The sequence below is a fragment of the Apus apus genome, chromosome 1 (genome assembly GCF_020740795.1).
Source record: "Apus apus isolate bApuApu2 chromosome 1, bApuApu2.pri.cur, whole genome shotgun sequence".
In the NCBI taxonomy this organism is placed as follows: Eukaryota; Metazoa; Chordata; class Aves; order Apodiformes; family Apodidae; genus Apus; species Apus apus.
Genome location: NC_067282.1, coordinates 133,199,863 through 133,211,123, shown reverse-complemented (window position 1 = coordinate 133,211,123; position 11,261 = coordinate 133,199,863). Strand labels below are relative to the sequence as shown.

Genomic DNA, 11,261 nt, shown 5'->3' with positions numbered 1-11,261 from the left:
GCCTTGACAACTGCCACAGATAAGACATGGTGGAGCTGCAGCTGAAACACAACTTACTCATTTCCCGAGCTACACTCTTCCTCTCTAAGGAGCATTTTCTTGCAAGATTTAACTCCAGTGGCTGAATCCTGCTGTTTGTCTTGTCCATCCACACTGCCTCTCTGGTATGTACTTTGATGAACTGCATTTGAGATGCACCCTGATGCTTAACAGCTGTATCTGGAAAAGACCAAGATTCAGGGAGTCCAAAACAGCATGAATGCTATTCACAAACTTCTACCATATTACAACTGCACAGATGCTGTAGAAAGGCAGCCACCATTGTTTACAAACAACAAAAAAAAAGAAAAGAAGAAGAGCTGGCAAACCTTCTGTAGCCCAGCAGCAATTCACAACTGGCATTTTTAGAGAAAAAAGCAGCACCCAGCAGCTCAACTCATGGCTCATTTTCCAAGGTAGAATAAATATAGCACCTTGAAATAAAATAAGCATGGCATATGCTAGCTGAGAACAAGCAGCATTTATTTTGACAATATTTTGTAAGATTGATAAATATAGGCTCTGTTTTACTGCTGTGGGCAGTGCTATGTGGCTTGTCCATGCCTCCATCTAGCAAAACTGGTGCTATAGAAGAATATTAGCAGAGCCAGATCCATGCTAATACAAAGCAGTATTTTCTTCCACAACCAATGGATTCAAGTGGAGTGGGAATTCTTGTGCTGAACTTATAAATTCAGAACTGCTTCCTAGTAAATTACTTGTTACTGCAATTGGATTGCAACTGGGAGTGGGAGTGCAGGTCAGGCATTTTTTATTTTTTACATTTAAAAATTAACACTGAAAACAATCTACTTCTGTCCTTGCAAACATTTCAATACCGATTTAAAGATCAGTAGTCTCCAAAATAATCACCAGGCACCTCTAGTCTGGTAAGGCTTTACTTGGTAAAATTGTCTCGTTTGTACTACCCAGTAAACCAATCTAAGTGATCAACAGTGGAGATTTTTAACTTAAAAATGAATCCAGTTCCATTGCAGAATCACAGACATCAGCAGAACTGCTTCAACTCAACTATGTGTTCCAGGCAAATGCATCTGTATTTGCAGAGTCTGCCTACAGCATCAGGCAGCTCAGCACATTCTGGCTTTAATGGAGAGTAAAGACACACATGGACTTTTACCTTTAATCACTTTTCTTCCAGATGCTGAAATAAAATGAAGAGTATCCCTCCTTTTTCACTCTTAGTTTTATTATAAAAATCAACATTTCATTTGTTACAACTCAGTTTATAGTAATAATTGGAAAGGATTTTTGTACAAGGTCTATATACACCTTACAAGTAAAGCACTTTATTTTACAAAAAAAAAAAAAAGGTTAGTGAAGGAGTGAATAGGGCTGACCAAATGTTGGTCATTATAATATAAATACATCCTTGCAAAGCACCATCGTACCAAAGTTGATGAACAAGAGACACCAGCTGGCTTTAAGACAATGACAAACAGTGATTAAAGCTTACAAAAAAGAACAAACAAAACAAAACAAGCCAAACAAAACTAAGATTAAAAATCTGAAAGCAGCACCAGATCCTTCACTTGCAAACAAGGCTAGTTCAGCTTAAGCCTGGTGGTATCCTCTTTACAAAAAGATACTTTGATTTTCCCTTGCTGACTCTCAACTGCCTGGCTTAAGGCTACAGCCATTTTAATCAGGACTTCAAAGCTGCTCCTCCTTCAGTTAGAAGAGGGGAACAGGACTCCTCTCCAATAGTTTCATCCTAACAATCACCCTGCATGACACTAAAACAATCCCTTGCCTGAACCCAATATGGTCAGTTTACTTACACTGCCCTGCAGTTTTGGAGTGGATCACTCAATCCCTATAAATGTTTAACACTGGCATCATCCACTGAGCTGCCTTTTTTAAAGATAGAAAGGAAAGAAAACTGCCTGATTTTTAGAAAACCAGAATTATATTTTACTACTTTTAGAATAAAATGTCACGTTCCGTACCCTCTTTCAAGCTAGTAGGTAATTTCTAACATTTTCAAGGTGTATCTGTCACCTGCCAATTAAGCTAAAGGTTAATTTTCAGACAATAACCCCACCCCAATATAATTTAAAAAAATCTCATGGCTAAGAAAGCCACTTCTGAATGTCCTGATTATTTTTGCACCCAATGAACCACCTACTAGTAACCTGCTACATGCACAGTACTAATTCAAAGCAGATTCTGCCTGTAACAATATCGTGTGACAAACATGCTCAAGACAAAAATGTCAGGCAGAAAAAGTGATTGATTACTTTTAAAGAGATATTTTGAAGAAGTCATTTAGTTCAATGGCATGTGGGACTAAGGAGTTCTGTAGTTCAAGCATATTGGTGTTCATCAACTACTTCAAGGAGATTTGGCCAAGCAATAAGGTATGGAAATACTCAGTACTCCAGACGGTGGCTTTTTCTTCATCTCAGAACAGGTTTAACTAGTTTAAAGTAAACCAAATGAATTTGTGTTTAAGACTCACAAATCAAGCCATTTCCAGAGAACGGGCTATAATAAATAAAGAGGCAATGCACAGCTGGAGACCAGAACAATGCCAAAGCCCGCTAGTGCAATAAATAGGGATTTTCTGCGTGCACCTTCACTTGCAGTGGATTGTAGCACCTGCCACGTCAAGCAGTTTGGGTGCAATTTTCATCATAAATATGCTAGGATTGCAAGAGATTTATTTTTATGTATCTACAGAAAACAGCAGAGTTCTACTCATCTGCAAAACGGACTCCAAAAGTAAGGGAACAGTATATAAAAAAAAATGTGCTTCCTCTCTTGTCTGGCACCACAAAGCATTAACTATTGAGCTTTAAAGTAGCAATATTCTGCTATCTGTCCTACAACTTAGCCAAATAAGGCCAGCTTACTTGAAACAGCAGGACAGCATCCAGCATCAGTCCTCTGAAAGGCAGGGAGGCTGAATCTGCCAATGCAGGTGTATGAATGTATATGCACAAGAGAGAAAATTGTCAGCTTTGGGTAAATTCACATTATCAAAGATACATGTACCTGCATACATACACTTGTACATGCACATGGGGGGAAAATGTTATGGCAGTAATCTGGAATTTACAATACTGAAAGTTACAACTCACAGCAAAATGAATTGTTTTATGTCAACTGGCTCATTTGCATATTTTACATTACTGTAAATATTTAATTTATATGCACAGGTCGCATTAATTTATATATTATGGAAACCATTTTTTATTTCCAACACAAATGCCATGTGCATGTGCCATTCATCGTATCTCTGTTCTTTTCAAATAAATATCTTGGTATCCAAAAGCAGTGAAAAAATGAGGAGTGCTCCTTAGGAAGCTCTGAAATGCACACAGTATGGCATGGCAGGTATAATGTTAAAAGGCCAGATTAGGTTTCTTTAATGTTGCCATTTAAACATGCTAAGATCCTGCCGAACATGCAAAGGTTAAGTTTTCAACAAGCTATGCTGTAATGTCCTTTTTTTTGTATTTTTTACTACAAAGGACTGTTTATTTCCATGCCTGCTACTTCCATCTCCAGTCAGCTACGAACACTCCCCAGGTGTCTACAAAGAAGAAAAAATGCACCATGAGCACTTGTGTTAAATGTCCCACTATGTGTATATGTCTGATGCTGTAAAATAAAGATGTTTGTGCTCAGCATAAAGACAAGGAACAGTTTCATTGACATCAATGAGACCACTTCCAGGCTAATGCTACAAACCCATTTTAGTGATCTCCTGAACTGACATGCGTGTGTCATCCTAACATCTTAGTCAATTTGAGAAGCAGGAAAAAGCAAGATCCTCACGGAGGGAAGGAGAGAAAATGAATCAGGACTAGCTCAGTGTCAGAGAGAACAACAGAGAAATTGTTCAGTCTCAACGTTTAATCAGTCTACGGTTTATCCACTGGACATGTGTCAGGTGCACATACTAGTTGCATCAATGCTTTTGTGATTTGGCCGTCTGCCAAAGAGGAACTTCACAGATCATCAGCTCTTTCAAAATTTCACTCTAGATTTACCAGGAACATACAAGTACTTGCAAAGGCAGATCACAGCTTCCCACTAAATAAATTCTTTGGTTAGTTCAGATGAGAAACAGCCTTCTCCCTATGCTGGTTACCTTCAGTGGAAAACACAGTCTACCCACTTTTCCTCTCCACGTGAACCTCTCAGAGGCAGAATATGCAAAATACCTGATGCACAAACCGAAACTGATGTCTCAACAAGACTTGATCAAATCCTACAAATGATATGTCGTCCAGCGCATTGACTTCAAAGGAGCAATGCAGGGACATAAACTAATGCAGAAGGCAGGCAGCATGATCCACATGCAGAGAACATTCTTCTTCCAAAGAACTCTTGCTGTAATTACCACACATAGGAATCTTCCTCCAGGAAGTCCCCTCCAAGAGGAAGCCTCAGTGAGGCAGTCCAACTCTACCAGAAAGAGGATACCACTCCTTAAGCTCAACCACCTCAGAGTTTTTAAAACAGAAATTGGCACACTGAAAAAAGCATTTTGCAAGAAGAGACCATTGCCATCACAGTACAAGCGCTTGGACTGAGATACAACAATGCGATATTCTTCTGAGTTCATTAGTGCAAGTTTACATATGTGAACCCCACATGGAATGCTGCACATGAAAAAATGTAAACAACAGAGAAGTTTCCATTCTCATCGGTGTGCCAGCCTCAACAGCCCCCGCCCCGACACACCTGCCCTCCTCCCCTTCATATAAATCATTTTGAGTTCCCTTATAGTTCACAATACCCTCCTCACATCCATCCTGCTGGAGAACATAAACAAGCTTCTTCACCATCAAGGAAAGCCAAAATAACAGCTACCACGATTCCTCGATACCTAGAAGGAAGCTGGCCAAACAAACACCTTGGTATGCCAGATCCAGAGATCAGCTGCAATAGCCTGGAGACTACCAAGCCTTTTTAGTTTCCTTAGGTATCTTGGAATACTAGAAAGACCCTTTATTAGAGCTGGAATCCCAAATGCCATGGTTTTCCCTTGGAGCTGAAACCAAGTGAGGCTCCAGTACACCAGATGAGCGGCAGCACTAGCAAGAATTACTTGTTACTAATTCTTCCAAAAGCATGACTTAAAGCCCATGCCACGTGTTCAGATTATTTCTCTTTTAGTTGAAACTGGCTGGGAAATAAGCAACTGAGAACAGTAAAACTCAAATGGCACCTCTGAAGAGTTGTTACAACCATACCATGCCCAAAGACTAGGGGGCAGAAGTTCCTCAGTATATTTGAGAGAGAAGACGCAGCAGAGGGCCAGTCTTTGAAGGCATCAAGCACCTTCAACATGGACTTGATATCAACAGAAGGTGCAAATGCGTAATGCCATCTAAGGTCAGGTATACTGTGAGCTCCACTGCAGTCAAAGCAAATTCAAAACACTGCACTGGAGTCAAAGAGGAGTTAATAATATCCTAGAGGTTGCCCCTCAACCTATGCAAATAATGTTTTAATTTGATTATATACTCTCTCTGTCAAAATCACCGTGGTGAAGCTGACAGGAGAAGGGGCTAAATATGATAATATACAAAAATAGAGATGCAAATATAAAATGGTTTGGTTAAGAATATCATAAAATTTGACATTCACAGCGGTTAACACTAAAGTACTAAACTCACACCAAGCAAAGGAGGAGGTATGTCAAAATCATAGTGAGAAAAACTGGCTTTACCTAACACAAGGAAATCATGAGCAGTTAATACAGCATGGGAACTCCTTCCAATGACCAAAACATCGATTTTTTTTAAAATTTTTTTTTTTTATGGACAGCTGCTCCACTAAAAGTTAAATGCTTCCTTATTAGGAAAAAAATACTATATATTTTTATATATATGATTTGTATAGTGTGATATCAATATACACTGAAAGTACTGCAAGGATATATTATTCATTTACAGTAAAACTAACAATCCATGGTTAAATTTATAGTTTATAAATACGCTGTCTATATTATATGCTGTATAAAAATATTTGACATTTTGTGGGCACTAGGTCAAAATAAGGTGATTTTTTTTAAGGGACTAAAAATCATTCAGGTATATGCATATTACCCTTGTCAATTGCATGAAAATCGTACTGACCTGGTATAAAACAGAATCCTACCATGTTGGCAAACTGAAGAAGGTTATGTATAGCATGATACTCACTGCACGACAAGGCTAATCAGGAGAAGAAGAGAATTTACAGCAGCCCAGTTCTAGCAGTTCTTTAAATAAGGATATCGTGATTTAAAGTGATCTGGGCAGGAAGAAAGGATGCAAAAGAGATGGGAGGAAACAGGAGGAAAAAGCAAACTTTAAAATATACCCAACAAAAATCACTGAAGCATCCAGAAAGCAAGGAGAGAGCTCTAAACGCTCTAGTTTGGTAAATGCATTAAGGAAAAACAGAGGTGTATTCATTTTAAAAAGTGTGTGATTATTTTTCTGGATTCACTGCTACGATTGCTGTATTCCTGTAGAAAACAAAGCCCTTTGTGTAAGGTTAATACCTGTCCTGACTGCGTTTTCAAGTTTAACTTTAGTTGCTGGCCCTCTGTAGTTAACCTAGAGGTTATTTGGCTACTTCCAAGTATCTATGGTATGCTGCTCTGAGACGGACTTCTTTATTATCAATTACTTTAAACATTTTTGGCATTGACAAACCCCACATCTCACCTTGCTGGACAAGTAACACGTCCCAGTCCTTCCACTTCCTTATGTGCTCAGTCACTTCACTGGATTAAGGCATGTTTTTGCGTTCCATTTGCAAAAATAAAAACTTTTTGTACAAACGTCTGGGTTCTTTTATACAAAAATTTTTTTTTTCTTCTTATGGCACAAGCAGCAGTGGCTGTTTAAGAAAATATATAAATATCCTTTTTTTTTTTTTTTCTCTTTCTTTCTTTTTTCTTCTGTACAAATATCTTCAGCACTCCTCCACCCCATTTAATAACATTTAACTGTACACTGTCCTACCTCCTTCCCTCACCGAGAGCTCCCTCCCCCCTCCCCAGTAGAAGGCTTTGTATTTACACTTTGACGGTGGAGGCCGAGAACGGGGGCGGGGGGGCTGCCCCTCATGAGGAGTCCGTGCAGGGGGAGGGCGGCGGGGGGTAGAGATGATGAGAGTAGCTCCGCTCCGTGTAGGGGGAAGGCGGGCAGCTTTCGTAGTTCTCCTCCGCTGACAGGTACTGGCTGCGCGGAGTGGGCGGCGGGGGGACGGGTTCCGAGTCATAGTTCAGGTCGCTGGTGTAGCCCTTGGCCGTCGCCGCCGTGACCCTTCGGCTGGGGGCATAGTCACTGTCACAGACATCCGTGCTGCAGGGCGTGGTGGGGGGTGCGAAATGCCGGTAGCTGTAAGGCCTGTAGCTGCGGTGGGGAGACGGAGGGGAAAAGCGTCGGCACATTCGGACAGGGCTGCGGGTTCGGGGGGAGGTGCCCGCCAAGGAGCGAGCGCGGGGGAGAAGCCAAGGCGGGGAGGGGGAGAAGGGGGGTCGACCTCCCTGCAGCTCCACGGCTCATCTCCGGCTTGCACCGCTCACTCAGTAACTCCCCTGCAGAAGGCTCACCTTTGCACCTGCAGCCCCAGTCAATCTACAGCAGCTAGCGAAAGGGATACTAATTATCTGCGGAGAATAAGCTCCCCACGGACTCGTTTGAGGTAGGAAAGTTGCTCCTAAGGCTGTGGGGTAGGAAGGGCATGGGGGTCGGGGGGGGGGGTTGTGTGGCAATTATATGGAGAAGATACTCTGTTTCCATTATGCAATTTATGGATACTAACTTTCAAGTCCAGACAGACTGAAAGTCACCTTGCACATTCATAGCAGTTAGGAGAAGCCCTCGCCAGAGTGGGATGGAATACCCCAATGCTGCTACCGTAGGCCATATTTTAAAATGAGCCCAAGATAGCTTAAAGAAAACAAATTAGGAAGGGAGATGCTTGGAAGGTACAACTGCCAGCATCAAAATCAGTTGTTGGGTGCTGAGGGGGATGCAGCTCCTAAATATTCAAGTCAGAATGTTAGGAAGGACAGGAAGATCAGAAGCAGCAAGACGAGGGTTTAATTTTGGGTTGGGGAGCATTTGGGAAACATTCAACCCTACATTACATCCCTAAAGCCATTCATAATAATAAAAGTCACATGCGCTAACCAGCGATCAGCATGATTCATGTCAGTGCCAAAATCTGGGTTTCTCTCATTAGAAAATTACTCATCATTTAGAAAGATTTTTTTATATGGCTGGAAGGGACCATTATAAACATCTGGTCTGACCTTTTGCACAACAGAGGCCATATTTTCTGCTAATGGAGAAGAGATGTCTTTTCAGCCCCAGAGACCTCATTATCCAAAAGCCCCCACAGGCCCTGTGTTAGGGATGCATTTCTTTCAATACACAAATACAGTGCTTGCTTCTCATTGCCCAGATCTACCAGTGATTTGGGAGGGGAACCTTAACATCCTTGGGTAGTAGGTCTCCCTATTTTTGGTAACTAGTTATTAAATTATAATGAACTCTAGCATCTTAGAGGGAAGGTGAGAAAGTCACATTTGAGCAAACAGAAATAAAGCTTGCATGACCACAAATATCAGTCAGAAAAAATACGCGGAAGGCCAGCAACCTTTTTCAGATATTAACCCTTAATACCTGAAATTAGAATTTCTGAGCTTTATATAGGCCATAATATTAATTTTACTTCTGACTTATTAGCCTTTATGTTGTCAGCTTTCCTCCACACTGTGTTTGCCTATCATTTCTGATAATTACACAACAAATTGTTTATGACAGAAGCCTAAAAACAAGCAGGGTTCATCCCAAGGTACATTTGGCTCAAAAGTTATCTCATGGTACCAGGTTTCCTTTGGCATTTAGCTGATTTTGTGCTGTGTGTTGTCATTCTCCCTAAAGCAATACACCCGAGGGGAGTACCACTAAGCCACTTACTGTCTGATTTACCTCAGTGCTGCACTTAAACACACACTTCAGTGACACGATACATGCGAGCCTATTTAAGCACCTGTTTTAGTGCTTGCAGAATTAGGGCCTTTGATTGCAATTCCTGTGGAGCAGAGGCTGTCTTTATTCTGCATTTTCTACACTAACTGCTTTGATCCTGACAGAAGCTATTGTAATAATAATAATTACCTGTAGGATCTATGAGTGGATGGGCTGTTTGAAGAATAACCGAATTCCATGGTATAATGTGAACGTTCAGTAGCTGGTGATGGTGGTGGGTTTAAAATCTAAGGGGGGAAAAAAAGAAAAAAGCCAGTTTAAAAAATAAAAACAAACCCAAACCAACCACAACAAATAAGGGAGACTCAAGAAAACATTCATTTATCTATTTTCTTTTCAGCACTGATTAATAGTAACCTGAAATTAAGAGCTGCCTGCACAGCCCCTCCAACAAACAGGATTTTTCTTTTGTTTATTCCCCAGTCATTTAAAAGACACTGGCAATGCCGCTTTATAACACTCTCATAAAAGCTGCTACTATGCTCTTCTGAAAAAAAACACTGACTACTGTTGCTCTTTTGACATATGCAGTGCTGAAAAGTAAAGTTGAAACTAGCAGTTCAATACTAGCTTGTCACTGGGGATACCATTGCCCTAGGCAAACTGGCAGATGTCTGCACCTGCTAGCTCTGGTCCCCAAGTGTTACACTGTTTGTAATGCCTGAAGCCTGCTGTCCGAGGCAAGCATTTCTTCCCTATACAGGCCTACTCTTAGTGCACAAACAGTATTTTGATTAATTTAAAGTGAGAACATGGGTTAATTCTCAGAGCTGATAACAGACAGTTGAAAATTTCAGCCTGCACTGACCTGGTATTTAACTCCTTAACATTTCATAGTGGCTTGGTGGACTTAATATAAATATAGCTAAAACAACAAGCATTCATCCTTGAACTGAAGAGACAGGGAGCCCTCTAGGGCTGGTACCAACTTTTATATAGCATTTAGCAAAGCACACTACCCATTTGTGACTGGAGAAATTATATGGATTTGCAAGACACCTATTTATCTGTCACTTGCAAGACACGAAACTTACATTTTCATTCCATGAGAGGTCCATACAGAATGAACCATTGTCTTGCCTACAGAGACACATGGCAGGGTATAATGAAAGGAGATCACTTTGCCAGAGCTGCTCAACATTTACAGGGACTTTTTCATTGCCTCTGACATTTAATCTAGCATATTTTTCTGGCAGGGACCTCTCACAACTTCTTAAAATGAATAGAAAATTCCTATACTGTTTTCAATGAAGAAAATCTCCTCTCCCTTCCCTTTCAAAATCACTCACCCTATATTTAAGTAAGTTTATCAGGCTAGAAATCTAAACCAAAACATTAATCTGCCAATTAATTATCCCCAGGATAACACTGGCACATCCCTGAAAGCTGTTAAAAGTTTTGTGAATAATAGAATAACTTACTGGAGGAAAGTAAGTGCCTTTGGTACTTGAAGAGCTACTGGAAGAGGCTCCGGTGACATGGGCCCTGTCATAGGGTGGCCCACTGCTCCCTCCCATAATGCTGAGGGAGCTGATCACAGATTTACCTCGAGACATCCCTAAACAATAAGAAAGATATATGTCAATATTAAAATCTTCAAAGGAACCAGAGAAAATAAAGCTTAAAAAAACATTCTGGAGAATAACAGCAGTATAAGCACAACTCCTAAAACCAAAATTCATCTTGTTGGTATGAAAAGCAAATGCAATGCATGTTGATGGACACCTGAAATGAAGACTGCCAGGGAATAACTGTGTTGGTGCTGCTGTGTATCAGTTTCTCAGCTCCAAGTCTTGCCACTGGGCTATACTAGAGCTGTGTGAAGAGCAGCAGATTTCTTTCACTTCAACAGTTGGAAAAGACTTGAGAGAACAGGCATTCAGGCACTATTTCTATGCCTCAGAATAAAACATGAAACTGACTCTGATGACCTCAACTGAGCAACTGAAATTTGTGAAGAGAGGGTTTGTGTCCTTTCACTTCCTCACTGTTAAGGGAGCTATTACTACTGGACTGAAGCATGCTGGCAGAGTCCAAGTGAGAAATGGACAGGCATGCCACTGTGCTTGAAATCATGGTGGAAATTCTGCTCCAAGACTCTCTTTACCAAGGCAGGTTATTAGAGAAAGCAAAGAAATCTGGTGCATTATTTTAACTCTGTAACAGACTCACAGAACCTCTGTGTTCTGA

General features: G+C 40.7%; 1 protein-coding gene across 2 annotated transcripts in view; it reads right to left on the bottom strand.

Annotated features, from left to right (window-relative positions):
- Window positions 1-1,228: 1,228 nt before the first annotated feature.
- Window positions 1,229-11,261, bottom strand: part of LRP6 (LDL receptor related protein 6) — a 129,670-nt gene continuing 119,637 nt past the window's right edge. For both annotated transcript variants that reach the window (XM_051625959.1, XM_051625968.1), the window contains 3 exons: window positions 10,493-10,629; window positions 9,201-9,298; window positions 1,229-7,424 (listed from right to left, as the gene is read on the bottom strand). In XM_051625959.1, coding sequence (XP_051481919.1) covers window positions 7,133-7,424; window positions 9,201-9,298; window positions 10,493-10,629 — 527 coding nt within the window. In that variant the 3' untranslated portion in view covers window positions 1,229-7,132. The remainder of the gene's footprint in view (window positions 7,425-9,200; window positions 9,299-10,492; window positions 10,630-11,261) is intronic.